Genomic DNA, 14235 nt, shown 5'->3' on the forward strand with positions numbered 1-14235 from the left:
GCATCTTTGATTGGTCCATGTTGGTTGTTTCTACTTAATGGCCAATCACAGTCAGCTGGCTCGGACTCTCTGAGAGTCAGCTTTTACCCAGCACCTGGCCCTGATGAGCCTCCTACCACTGGCCTTGCTCCATGGGTCCAGCCAGAGACCCCTCTGCAGAGCCTTCCCACCCTCCCAAAACCATCCAAGCTGGTGTCTGCCAGCTGACTAAGAGTGCACTCAACCCCCCCATCCAGATCACTGGTGAAAGATACTGAAAAGGACTGGTCCCAGTACTGAGCCCTGGAGAACACCAGTTGTGACAGGCCACCAGCTGCATTTAACCCTTAACCACACTTGGCACCCAGCTGCCCAGACTGGTTTGTACCCAGTGGAGAGTAAGCCCATGCAGGCCATGAGCAGCCAGTGTCTCCAGGAGAGCACTGTGGAAAATTGAGTCCAAGGCTTTAATGAAGTCCATGGTTCAGAAATTAAGGGGTACAAGGAAGGGAAATACCAACTTTAATTAGGGAATCAGTGTCTTACAATTTGTGAATGTGTAAAGCAGACCAATACAAATGGTGCAGAACTACAACTGCTACAGAAATCTCTGAATTAAGCCTTGCTGTCTTTAATACTGTGTTGCAACTTAGCAGTCAGCCCAGAACCCCAAAGCAAGGCAGCAGTGCAGACCATTCAGCTCTGCCAGAATGAGACCAAAACTCCAGGATCAGCCTGGTCACAGATGTCACACAGATGTCTCCAGTATGTACTGAGCAGAGACAACTGAGTGAGGCATTTAGTTCATCAAGACTGATCCTTCAGCTGCTCTGACTACAGCATGGCATAAACCAGAAATATGTGGACTGCTGTTGTTCTGGATGGCAAAGAGTAGGTCTTTATCTACCTGAAGTGCCTTTTAATAAAATCTTCTAGCCTCAACTTACATCACACTAGGAGTATTTCTCCAGAAGTACTGCTATAATAAACTTCACTGCCCTGTGGACTTCACACCCTGCAACCCCCTCTGGGATATGGAAGTGGGTCAAGGGAAGCACATGGATACATTTTCTGCCACTGTAGATGATGAAATTGCAATCTGCTTTACAAGGGAAGAGGTACTGCTTCCCAAGGCAGACCAGGCAGCTTGGATATCCTCAGTGCCCAGTCAGGGGGAACACCCTGAACACAAGCACCACCTCTTGGGATCAATAAAAGAAAACCATCCTGGTCTGAGGTAAGCACAAGGAAGGCAATAGCTGAAATGTTCCTTTGGACTAAAGCTGTGACTTGCAATGCCTCACACAGCGAGGTACCACCCAGCTTTCCTGAGCTCAAGCTTAGATGGGCACTCAACCAAGGCAAAGCAATCCAGGGGCTACAATCTGATTGTCACCCTTTCCTCTACAGGCTGGCAAAGCAGGGTTCTCCCTCATCCCTGCCACAGCACAAGGGGTATGGAACCCTAGAAGGGTGTAACTCTTTGGATTAGATTCAGCTGAAGGTACTGAGACATCAACTTGGCACCAGACACAAGAGAGGGCAGTCTCCAAGCAACCTGTATTCAGCACCCTAAGATGGATCGAGAATTCTCCCACAACCACCAAGACCAAGAAAGAGACTTTAGCTCTTCCACTTTGCCTGTCATAATGGGGAAAAACAGGAAGGGCAATTTCCAGTACCATGCAGGAATTACAACAGCACTAGGACCTGTTTCCTGCTGCCACATCTCTCAAGGGAGAGGACATGACACCCCCAGCTGCTTTGCCAGCAGTTCACACACACACACCATGCAAAAGGGGAGATGGGCAATTCCACAGTCACAGTCCTTTGAGGGGTCGTGCCCTTCCCCAAATGCAGGTGATGTTAACATTCAGGTGGCAGTAAGAGGGATGATTCCTAAACTGGGGATGCACACAGTGAGATACAGGGGAAAGGATTGCTCACCCCTTCTGTACGTGGATGGGGAAGTATCAAGGGGCAGGGCTCCCCTCTTTGATGGGAAGGCATGTGAGCTCACACAAACAGTGCCCAGCCCAACAGGGGAGGCCTTAAGCCACAATGTCCTTCAGAGCTGCAGGCAGCTCAGGGAAGATGAAGTGGTAGCCGCTCTCCAGGGTGCGTTTGGGCAGCACCCTCTGTCCCTCCAGCAGCATGACCGCCCGCTCTGCCCCAAAGACAGCCCGCACGGCCCAGGCGGGCACCGGCACCAGCGCCGGCCGCCGCAGGGCTGCCGCCAGCTCCTGGGCAAAGGTGCCATTGGAGGTGCCAGGGGAGGACGGGGCAACGCCGTTGAGGATGCCTTGCACAGACTCCTTCTCCAGGGCATGACACACAATCCCAGCCAGGTCCTGAATGTGGATCCACGGGAAGGGCTGCAGTCCAGAGCCCATGGGGCCTCCAAGTCCCAGACGGAAAGGCAAGAGCATCTGAGAGATTGCACCGCCATCTCGACCCAGCACCACACCTGTGGGGAGAACAGAGTGAGACCAGGTCCCCTGCCCAGAGGGCAAGACCCCCTTCACACCCACACCTACAAGCAGGAGAATCCTTAGAGGGCTGGCCTGGAACAGGACCCCAGCAAGGAGAGACAGAAGACCTGATGCCCTTTACCCCCTCTTCCCACTCTTGCCGCAGCAGTAAAGCAGTCACCATTAATAAGCACGATGCCCCATCTCACCTGATCTCACCACAACACCACGAGCTGGGCTCCCAGGGATGAGAGCTGCAGCCTCCCACGAGCTCACCAGGCGTGAGAAGAAGTCAAAATCCCCTCCTGGACTGTCTTCAGTGTACTCAGCTGTGGGGCTGGGGCGGTAATAACCTGCAGGGTGACAGCAGAAAGGGGGTCAGGGGTCAGTGATCACACCCAGCCCCCCCTTCCCCATCAGACCATCTTCTCTGCCTCTAGGAGCCCAGAACTCCTGTGAGGAAAGGCTGACAGAACTGGGATTGCTCAGCCTGTAAAAGAGACCTAACTGCAATCTTCCAGCACCCGAAGGTAGCCTACAAGAAAGCTGGAGAGAGACTACAAGGGCCTGGAGGGCCAGGACAACGGGGAATTGCTTCAAGTTGAAAGTGAGTTTAGACTGGCTGCTAGGAAGAAAATCTACCCTGTGAGGGTGGGCAGACCCTGGCACAGCGTGCCCAGAGCAGCTGTGGCTGCCCCTGGATCCCTGGAATTGTCCGAGGCCAGGCTGGACAGGGTTTGGAGCAAGCTGGGACAGTGGAATGTGTCCCTGCCATGGCAGGAGGTGGGACTGGATGGGCTTTAGGGTCCCTTCCAACCCAGACCGTTCTGGGATTCTGTGAGCTCGATCACTCCCCCAGGGACATCCTCACAGGAACAGCACAGGGTCTCTGATGGCAATGCTGACAAGTTTTTGAACTACCAATGTGCTCCACAGGTTCAGTAGGATGCACTAACACTCAGGCAGCCCCAAAACACAAACAGGCCTGCAAGCAACACACTGAGATGGCTGGAAGGGGCCTGCTTTAACACTGGGCATCACAGAGGATAAACCAATGCTTTAAAGATAAACCTCAGCTTTAAAAACTGCTGCAAGCAGGAAGTTGGAGATTATGCAGAGAGCTTCAGCTGAGGCCTTACTGACACAAATTGATTCTACAAGATGCCTAAAGGCTTTCACAGGAAAACACAGAAAAACTTCTGCCCTAAGAACACCAAGAAAAAACATAGGGACCCAAATTCCTCTCCAGCAGCACTAAAAGCTTAGCAAGGCTTGCCTAAACACAGTGACACTGATGGCAATAAAGCTGATGTTTCAAGGCAAGACAGGTGCTCCTGAGGAACTGTGTGTCTGCAGGCAAAGCCTCTCCAGGTCAGCACGAGTGCTGTCTTGGCCAGGCCCAACCAATACCTACGCCAGTGACGAGGACCCAGGCACGGGGTGGCTGCTCAGCAGCAGCAATGGCTTTGGCCAAGGTCTTGGTGGTCTCCACCCGGCTGCTGACGACCTCCCTGCAGAAGGCATCACTCCATCTGGGAAAGGGAGAGCCAGAGATTAAACACCTCACAGGACACCCAGAAAACACTGCCACCGAGGGGGACCCCAGCCAACACCAGCTCACAAGCACAGGTGATGCCTCAGGTTTTGGCTTTTGTAGGAGAGGTCACAGAACTCCCCTCACCCCAGAGCAAAGGGAGGACATGACATCTTACAGCACAAAGGCAGGGGAACTTTGGAAGATGGTGGTTCTTCCTTTACAAGATTGTGGGGTTTGGACTGCCTTCAGACAAAGTCAGCAAAGGAGCTAGACACCAAAGCTGGTGTTCCTCCCAGAAGTCAAACTGTGGTTCTCATTTTGCATTAACAAATGTAGGCACTACAATGTCCTTTTGGAAATGTGGAACTAATGTTTCTGGCCTCCAGCTGTAGATCCAGGAGGGAACCTTTCTTCCAAAGGTCTCTCAGAATGTACCAGGCACCACGGAAATGTTCTGGGTACTTGAGGATGCAAATGTTAAGAGCTGGTTAACTCAACAGCTTCCTGGTCATGTTGTTTCCTCCCTTTCCACATTCCCTGACAACACAAGCCTATCTTGCCTCCACCTTGTCCCAACAGGACTATGGAACATCAAGTTACCTGCGGAAAGGGTTGAGGACATTTTCACCAGCCAAGTTGACCACAGCATCACACAGGGGCAGCCCGGAGCGGGACAGCTCCTCCTAGGCAGAGTAACAGACATCACACATCAGGCCTCCCCTCTGCTCAAGCCTTCCCTGCAAACAAACAGGGCAGGCTCCCAAGAACTTCAGCCACTTTCTTCCTGACATTTGCAGAGACAAGCACAAATGGAGAAGGTTTTGCGTCTTGTACCCATTCCAAAGACTGTGACCCATGGAGCACCCAGCATAAAGGACATCCAGAGGAGCCAGACCTGCCTTGGCAGGGTCCCTCTGTGCCATGGAAAGCCAGGGCACGCAGCCTGGTTTCTCAGCCCTGTCACATTCCCCCTGCTGTGACCGCTCTCATCTCATACCCAGCTGATCCGATCCTTGCCCCCTCTTCGAGACACATGGGTCACTTCGTGCCCTCGGCTCCGCAGCAGCTGGGTCAGGGCTCTGCCCACGAAGCCTGTCCCACCACCTGGTGAGAGAGACAGACAGACCGTCAGGGCTGCATCCCTGGGCCATCACCCCCGGCAGCAGAGGCGGCCCGTGCCAGGGGCTGCATCACCGCAGCCCAGGAGCAGCGCCCGCGCACACGGCCAGCCCCCATGCCCGGCGTGGGGGAAGAGGCGGCCGAGCTCCAACCCAGCGGGCAGCACCTGCAATCCAGGCCCGCCCGCCCCTTCTCCAAAACTCCGTTCCGCTCAACACTCCCGCTTTCACGGGACCCGCTCCCTCACGGGACCCGCTCTCAAGGCCCCCGCACCCGCAGGCCACCAGCTTCCTCACGACCCCCGCTCCCTCACGGTCCCGTTCCCTCAGGCCGCCGCTCTTTCACGGACGCCGCTCCCTCACGACCCCGCACCCTCAGGCCCACACTCACCCACCAACACTCGCATTGCCGCACCGCGCATGCGCCCACTAGCTCGCACCGCGCGTGCGTCCCCCACCGCGCGCGGCGCTCCCCAGCGGCGCGGAGGACCTTAAAGGGCCAGCGCGGAACAGAGCGGGGCTGAGGGGACACTCGGGGAACGGCCCGGGGCTGAGGGGACACTCCGGGAAGGGCCTGGGACCGAGGGGACACTCGGGGAAGGGCCCGGGACCGAGGGGACACTCCGGGAAGGGCCCGGGGCGAGGGGACACTCGGGGAAGGGCCTGGGAACGAGGGGACACTCGGGGAACGGCCTGGGAACGAGGGGACACTCGGGGAAGGGCCCGGGACCGAGGGGACACTCCGGGAAGGGCCCGGGGCGAGGGGACACTCGGGGAAGGGCCTGGGAACGAGGGGACACTCGGGGAACGGCCTGGGAACGAGGGGACACTCGGGGAAGGGCCCGGGGCCGGGGGGACACTCGGAGACCGCCCGGGCCCAGCGGCTGCGCCTGGCTCGGCGCTGAGCAGGCCAGCAGCGGGACGCAGCAGCCCGAGGAGCTCGTGTGGGCAGTTTGTCAGTTCGTAAAAGCGCAGGAGTGAACGCACAGAGAGGCTCGGGCTGCCCCGGGATCCCTGGCAGTGCCCGAGGCCGGGTTGGACAGGGTTTGAGCAGCCTGGGACAGGGGAAGCTGTCCCTGCCCATGGCAGGGGTGGGACTGAGTGAGTTTTAGGGCTCCTTTCAACCCAAAACAATCCGAGATTCTATGATTCTCTTATTCTAGGAAGTGTTTTTATTGCTGGTAGAAAACAAGGAATGGTGCAGTTGGGAATTAGATGGGGGCTGTTCTCATTGACCCTGAGACTCCCTTCTGTCTTCTCTCTTCTGCTTGCCTGTCTCCTTGGGGTCATGGGAAAAGAAATTATTTCAAGGATGTGATTCTGCTGCTGGGTTTGAAATGTCTCCTCTGAGATGCCATGAAACACACATTGGAGACACAGCCTGCATTGGAGACCTGCAGGCAGCTGGAGCAGCCTTTGCTTCACGCAGAGTCGCCTGTGTTGTCAGCTCCTTTTACCTGTGACCTGTGAGGAACAGAGGGTGACAACAGCCTGTAGGCAACATCTCTACACATTGGTGGCTCTTCTGGACCAGGAACAAATGCCAGAGATATTTCTACCCACCTATCCAGCTTATTTCACCTAATCATCTGTCCTTGTCTGCACATACAGCTGTAGCTGTTGCACTGTCTGTCCATCCATCCATCATCCATCCATCCATCATCCATCCATCCATCCATCATCCATCCATCATTCATCCATCATCATCCATCCATCCATCAGCCATCCACCCATCCATCGTCCATCCATCCATCATCCATCCATCCGTCCATCCATCCCTCATCCATCCATCCATCCATCCATCCCTCCCCCATCCATCCCTCCATCCATCCATCCATCCATCCATCCCTCCCCCATCCATCCCTCCATCCATCCATCCATCCATCCATCCCTCCCCCATCCATCCCTCCATCCATCCATCCATCCATCCATCCCTCCCCCATCCATCCCTCCATCCATCCATCCATCCATCCATCATCCATCATCCTTCCCCCAGTCTGTCACTCAGTCACAGAACCAGAGGTTGGAAAAGACCTCCGTGATCGTTGTGTTTGAGTTTGAGCTAAATCATGGCACCAAGTGCCGTGTCCAGTCTCTTTTTGGGCACTTCCAGGAGTGGTGTCTCCTTTGCTTCACTGAGCAGCCACAGCTCTCCTTATCCCTCTGGCCACCAGCTCTATGAAAGTGCCATGTCCGGTGGTTAAGAAAAGAAGAAATGGGTTTTCTAGGAGGAGCCAGCTTGGAAATTTGAGAGTTATTTGCACAGGAAGATGCATCTCTGTGCTTCACTCTCGTCTGACTTAATTTAGCTGTGGATGTGCAGAGTGAGAATGCCTCCACCTGAACTGGCTGTGTTCCAGTGCACAGAAATAAGCTGCTGCCAGAATCTGTGTCCTATTTCACATGTTCGGTACACTAAGGTGTGGCAGCAGAATCTGCTGCCAGAATCTGAGTTTTCTGTCCTATTTTACATGTTTGGTACACTAAGGTGTGGCAGCAGATTCTGCTGCCAGAATCTGAGTTTTCTGTCCTATTTCACATGTTTGGTACACTCCACTCTTCAAATTGTCCAATCCAATAATGTTAATTATACCTTTAAAACGCTGGTATCTTTTGAATGGCTGTAAGAGGCCTCTAAGTTACAGGTCAGATGGATTGTAAATGTCTAATTGTGGTTAAATGAAACCTCACTTTCTTGTGCTCTAGAAAAGGAATAAAGCTAGCCAGAGAAGAATAAGAAAAGAAGAGATACTTTTTTCCACAATAATGGAAAAGAAGGTGTCAGAATTGTGGTCAGCCATGTAACAGATGTGTGGTCTTGGCTTACTTAATTGACCTTACTTTAAAATTCTTATTTTTATTCTGGTTTTATGTGTAAGCATCAATGATTTAAGTGTAATAGATGTAAACTTATGAAATAATTTCATAGAAAACAAACATATTGCCCATTGAAGGATATCCTATCAAAAATTGTTTAGTTGAAATAACAATTCCTAGATTCTCATAGATTTGTTTATATATCCTGCTTTTACTGACCATCTAGAAACACAAAAGACTCTTGAAAGCAAAAGCAGATCCCGATGTCCTTTATTTTACATTCTGTCCTTTATTTTACATTCAGCTCCTGATGTCCTTTATTTTACAAATTGGACACTGTGCTCATTCTCAACTTCAGAAAAGGTGCTAAAAAAACCCTTTCCTTTTTAATTGTTTTTTCAGAGACCCTTTTACCTCCCTGTTTCGGAGGGTGTAAATGAAAGGGTTCAGCATGGGAATAACCACAGTGTAGAAGATGGAGACGGTTTTGCTTCTGCTGGGTGAGGATGCAGCTCCAGGCTGAGCATACATGAAGAACACTGTCCCAAAGAACAAGCAGATTGTCACCATGTGAGAAGAGCAGGTGGAGAAGGCCTTGTGCCTGCTTTCAGCTGAAGGCATTTGGATGATTGTGATGATGATATAACCATAGGAGATAAAAACCACCAGGGCAGTGCCCACAATTATTGGTCCGCACACAGCCAGCATTACGAGCTCGTTGACAAGGGTGTTGGAGCAGGAGGTGTGCATCACTGCAGCAACCTCACAGAAGAAGTGGTTTATTTCTCTGTGCCCACAGAAGGACAGGCTGAACGTGAAGCCTGTCTGGATGGTGCAGTTGATGCAGCCTGACAGATAAGAGCCCAGCACCATGAGCACACAAAGCCTTCTGCTCATGATGACCTGATAGAGCAGAGGCTTGCAGATGGCAGTGAAGCGATCATAAGCCATCACAGCCAGGAAAAAAGCTTCTGTTGTGCCAAAGAGAGAGAAGAAGAACATCTGTGAAGCACAGCCAGCGTAGGAAATGCTCCTTGTGCCCAGCAAGAATGCCAGCGCTGCCCTGGGAGTGATGACAGAGGAATAACAGATGTCCAAGGTGGACAGGTTCTCCAGAAAAAAGTACATTGGGGTGTGCAGGCTGGGCTCCATCCTGATGATGAGGATCATGCAGATGTTTCCCACCACAGTGACAATGTACATTGTGGAGAAGAGAGCAGAGAGAAGGACTTGGGATCCTGGGTGGGATGTGAGCCCCACCAAAATGAACTCACTTGTCCTGGTGTGGTTTTCCATCTTTACTTTCCAAAAGGAAATTAGGATCCAGTGGATTGCAGATAGTTTGCATAGAGAAACAATTGTAGAAGAAGAAGACAAACAATGAGATATAGGAAACATAAGAAATATAAATTAATAAAATTAATTTTTGTTATAAATTATATGTATTAATTGTACAAAATAATATAAATAATATAAAATCTTAAACTATTTAAAAATATTAATACCATGTAAATTATATATAATTCAAAATGACATTAATTATAATATCAGATAGCATTAATTAAAATAATATATAAAATATCAAGATGTTATAATTATTGATATTAATAATAAACATTAATAATATAATAATAGATATATTATGGGTATAATATAATTTTTATATAATGTAATATTTTATATATTATAAGTAACAATGTTGATTATATCATATATATATTATTATAATTTAATTATTAATCAAATTAAATATGTATAGAGAGATGGAAAATGTATAAAATTTATTGATATATCATCTCTGCAGATTTTTGTCAACTATTACAGGGTAGTTTGTAAGCTAATAATCCTGTAATATTCACTTCAGTATAAAGAAACATTCTGCATGCAGCTCATCCGACCTATTTTAATTTAATAAACTTTACAACCAACTAGAAACAGACATTTCATTCTACAGCTGAAGAAATATTTCAGATTTAACTGGCAGAAAAGAACCTCATACTAGGATTGCAACTAACCCACAAAAGACTGCTCTCCCCTAAACAAAAGAACAAGGGAACATGCTTCTTCAGGTGATGCAAAAGAATTTAAAATATATATAAGCCAAGAAATGTATTAATGTAGATAATTGTTTAAAAAAAATCCAAAGTCTATTATTTTTAAAAGCCCACATTTTTTTCATGTGAGAAACTGAGCTTTTTCTTTTAGAAAAGTACTTGGAAAAACCCCCTTCAGATGTTGAGATTTCTGAAATAAATTTTCTCTACTCAAATGTTAATTCACGCAATAAGTTAAAAACTGACTAATTGACAGGCTGGTTCAAGTAATTCCTTTTCAGTTCTATTAAATAATTTTATTTTCTGTAAGCTAGTTGTCCTCTCATCTCAGCTTGAAAATATTCTGTGGATTGACACCTACATTAGAACTCATAGTTTGGATGCCTTTAAATTCAGTGGCCAGAGATAAACACTGCAGCTTTGGAATATTTACTGTAGAAGTATATTTTCATATACTGTAAAATATGAATCATATTTAAGATTTTCTGGTTTTCTCCACTGATCTGAAGGGAAGTGCAGCTGTTGTGTCTGTGAGAAGTTGGATGTAGATGTAAAAAGCTGAGTGGCAGAAATGGTATTTTGTTCTGTTTGCTGTCATTTCCATTAGATAATTTTTCTTAACCAGCATGTACTTAATCTTTTGAAAGCATTGAATTAATTTTTAACACATTTCTCCACCTATCCCTCCATGGTCCTTGAAATGTAACCTCACCTCTAGGTACCCTCAGAAGATATTTAATATATTTAATTTGTTCTATTTAATGCTTTGTTCTTATTAAGCCACAAGTCTTAGGAAAGGGAAATAAATTTGGAGAAAGAATTTCTCTTTGCATAACCTTGCTCATCAAATATTTTGGGGAATTTTCCTGGGGGTTTTTGTGTGCAGAGAGCTCAGGTGTAGGCAGTTAAGGTCAAGTATGCAGACAAAACCTTTTCAAACTTGTTGGCTACAACTTTCACAATTCCTAAAGCTTCCCATATTGTCAAAGAGATAAACAGATGCATCCACAGAGTGATTCTTCTTGCTTCACCCTACCTGTTCAAAACAGGGGAAAACCAGTCCTTTAGAAGTATCTGTCTTTGATAAAAAATTGATAAAGCCAGCCAGAAGAGAATAAGAATAAAAAAGAGACTTTTGTCTACAATAATGTAAAAGAAAACATCAAAATCATGTGTCATTATGGTCAGGAACTTAGCAGGTCTGTGGTCTTGGCTTGTGCAATTGACCTTATTTTTAAATTCTTATTTTTGTTCTGGTTTTATGTGTAAGTGTCAATTATTTAAGTGTAATAGATGTGAACTTATTAAATAATTTCCTGCTAATCAAACATATTGTCCATTGAAGGATATCCTATATCCTATCCAAAATTGTTCAGTTGGAAAAACAATTACTACTGCTTAGTTAAATAGCTTTTTAAAGAGGCTAAAAAAAACCTCAGCTAAGAATGAAGATGCTGGAGATACTTTTTTAGCTAGTGAGAAAGGAAGATTTTTGATTCACCTGAAAAGTCTTTGCTTCTTAGTTGATCAAACAAAAAGTCTCCAATCCATTAAAAACTGGCTTCCTGTTAATGAATTTAATTTCCAGAAGAACTAACTGTATTCATAAGCCCTGATTACTACCTTCTATATAATGAAAAAAAGAGTAACCAGCAGCTTTTAGTCCAGTTCTGTCACCACATTTAACAAAGCAAAGCTCAGATTTCACACACCCCAATACACATACCTTGTAATACAGTTATTAAAGCCAGGTTTGGTTTTTTTTGGAATTCAGGTTTCTTGAACACGTTGACAAAAAATACTGAACATTTTTTCCACTCAGCTGATTTTTCAGTAGCCCCTTGTAATCAAAACATCACTGGCCTTTCCTCTGGCTGCTTCTAAAAGCATTCTCCTTAGCATGTTGCTTATATATACTTTAATAAGTGTACATAAAAAACACCAGGGATTCACTTTCCAGAGTCCTGGATCTTCACAGCAGACATCTGAAATCTCAAATGAGATATTTTTCCCTTGTGCCATTTTTCTTTGCCTGTAAAGGAAGAAAAATATAAGGAATAAAATAACAAACCCAAACAATAAAGTGTAAAGTTGTTTCTGTGTGTCTTCTACCCCTACTTTTTTCACTGCTACTTATGCAGAACCCTTCCTGCCCCTTGTAGATTTTTTTTTTTCCTGCTAAACAAAACACTGTGGACCTAATCAAGACCTCATTAACCATTAGAATCTGCTTCCTTCTGTTTTGGTTGAGACAGAGACAACACAAAGCAACACACTAAAACACATAAAACCATATCTTATAGATAAATTACATATTTCTAGGGTGAAAATCTATATCCATGAGTAGTAAAGGAGCTGAGGGTAGTTTGCTTAGGTGTCTAAATAGACATGTCTAAACTTCAGGTATTTTTAGAAGAATTCAGAAGGCTTCAAACTGTTTTTATTATGACATGCATGCTTTTTATACATTCTTACAAAGCTCATAAGTTTGGTCAGGAAAGACAAGCAAAGTGTTTATTGGAAGGGACAGTTGCAGGTTTCTCTTATTTCTCCTTCTTTCTTTCTTGGTTTCTGTGTCAATGACCTTGGTAGGAAATTCTTTCAGGGGTAAACATGGATCCTGTTCTCAAACTTCCTCTGGCTCAGAGAAGTCACTGGAAAACCTCTTCCAGATTATCAAAATAGAACAGACACCCTTGCCTTCTCCCCAAGCAGTAATTCTTCTCTTCTCTGAACAAAAGTAAGTTTTCACCAGTTGTGTTCTCTTCTCTGACTCCTGCAGTGCACTCACCTCTGAAAGTTAGAGTCTGGTTCAGGTGAGGGCCCAGCCTCCAAGGGAACCCCTAAGGGAGCACTGCTCTGGGCTGCAGCAGCTCCAGGAAGGGAAAAAGCATCTCACACTCCTGTTCGTGTATCTCACACACCCTAGGACGTGGCTGTTTTTTAAAAAAGCAAATTTGCATTCTTCTCAGCACAGGAGTGTCACGTTTAGTTACAGTACACTATATGAAATTTTCTTTGTTTTGGCACGTGGTTTTAAATAAATCTGCTTGAAATAGATGTTTCTGTTCTTGATAGAATGGCTTCCCAAATTTTGTGACTGACAACAGATCAATGTCTTCTAAACCCAGATTATCTTACATTTGCATGCATTCTTATCAGCTCCTGGAGGCAGAGAGTGAGATTAAGAGAGAAGAAAAGTTTCTCAAAAGCTGAGATTGGACGTAGTTTTACCTTGTTTACTTGTGGGTAGTGACTTATTTACAGTACTTTAAAGGTACTTGACTTAGTGAAAGTGTTTGTTAGGAAAACTTCCAGAAATAAGCTTAGATGCAAGAGGGAACTTGCATTCTCAAAAGATCTGTGTTTGTATACGACTTTTCTGTGTTCTCTCCTTCCCTAGGGAACCCCTGTTGAAGAGGTTATAAATTATTTGTTTCAGGTTATCTAACAACATTTTTATTAGTGTACATAAACCTCATAATAATTGGATGATAATCCTCTTCCCAGTGTATTTGAAGGATTTTCCTGACATTATTTCAGAACAATCACTTCAGATCAGTGCTTTAAAACCAGTCAACATGTGTAGCCAAGTCACTGCATTAAAGGAACTTCACACCTTGCAGAATTTCAATGAAAAGCTCACTAAGGAGTTCTGAAATGCTATGGTTTGCACTTTGAAAAACTGAAATAAGAGAAAAACTGAAAATAATATATGAAAAACTGAAATAAGAGAAGAAATTGATGGTGATTATTGGTGTATCAGTACTTTAATACATTGCAGTAAGAATGAAGCAAGCCTGATGCTGTACTGATTTTGTCTTGGGTAGGGTTAAATTACTTCCCTGTAGCTTGTATAGGACTGAATTCTGGATTTGTGATGAAAACCAGATTGAGAACTCAGGAATGTTTTTATTGCTGAGTAGTGCTGGCACAGGCTGGGAGGGAGCAGGAAGCTGTGAGGGGACAGCTGACTCCAGCTGGGACTCTCAGAGAGACATTCCAGACCATTGGCATCATGCTCAGCAATAAAAACTGCAGGAAAAGGGGGAAAGGGATGTCCCTTCCAAAGAACCCTTAGGTGTGACCCCCATTTCCTTGGAGATGGCTGAACATAAAACCATATCTTATAGATAAATTACATATTTCTAGGGTGAAAATCTATATCCATGAGTAGTAAAGGAGCTGAGGGTAGTTTGCTTAGGTGTCTAAATAGACATGTCTAAACTTCAGGTATTTTTAGAAGAATTCATGTCTAG

At 46.1% G+C, this 14235-nt stretch overlaps 2 protein-coding genes across 2 annotated transcripts; both read right to left on the reverse strand.

Annotated features, from left to right (window-relative positions):
• Positions 1-484: 484 nt before the first annotated feature.
• SDR39U1 (short chain dehydrogenase/reductase family 39U member 1) lies at positions 485-5548 on the reverse strand. Its single transcript, XM_041463014.1, has 6 exons — positions 5497-5548; positions 4985-5091; positions 4588-4670; positions 3861-3982; positions 2660-2803; positions 485-2446 (listed from the first exon to the last, which is right to left on the reverse strand). The coding sequence occupies exons 1-6, from the start codon at positions 5525-5527 to the stop codon at positions 2031-2033; spliced, it is 903 nt and encodes a 300-aa protein (XP_041318948.1). The 5' UTR covers positions 5528-5548; the 3' UTR covers positions 485-2030.
• A 1532-nt stretch (positions 5549-7080) lies between these two features.
• Positions 7081-9301, reverse strand: LOC121351105 (olfactory receptor 12-like). The gene has a single exon (XM_041462981.1). It carries the CDS (start codon positions 9216-9218, stop codon positions 8289-8291), a length of 930 nt encoding a protein of 309 aa, XP_041318915.1. The 5' UTR covers positions 9219-9301; the 3' UTR covers positions 7081-8288.
• Positions 9302-14235: the final 4934 nt, after the last annotated feature.

This window comes from Pyrgilauda ruficollis, unplaced genomic scaffold (assembly GCF_017590135.1).
Source record: "Pyrgilauda ruficollis isolate IOZ18807 unplaced genomic scaffold, ASM1759013v1 scaffold161, whole genome shotgun sequence".
In the NCBI taxonomy this organism is placed as follows: Eukaryota; Metazoa; Chordata; class Aves; order Passeriformes; family Passeridae; genus Pyrgilauda; species Pyrgilauda ruficollis.

Excerpts from the sequence above, each read along its gene's own strand:
- SDR39U1 (XM_041463014.1), bottom strand. The coding sequence starts at position 5,527 with ATGCGCGGTGCGGCAATGCGAGTGTTGGTGG. Across the intron at positions 4,671-4,984 it reads GCAAGGATCGGATCAGCTGG|GAGGAGCTGTCCCGCTCCGG; the intron begins GTATGAGATGAG and ends TACTCTGCCTAG. Across the intron at positions 2,804-3,860 it reads GGTCCTCGTCACTGGCGTAG|GTTATTACCGCCCCAGCCCC; the intron begins GTATTGGTTGGG and ends GTCACCCTGCAG.
- LOC121351105 (XM_041462981.1), bottom strand. The coding sequence starts at position 9,218 with ATGGAAAACCACACCAGGACAAGTGAGTTCATTTTGGTGGGGCTCACA.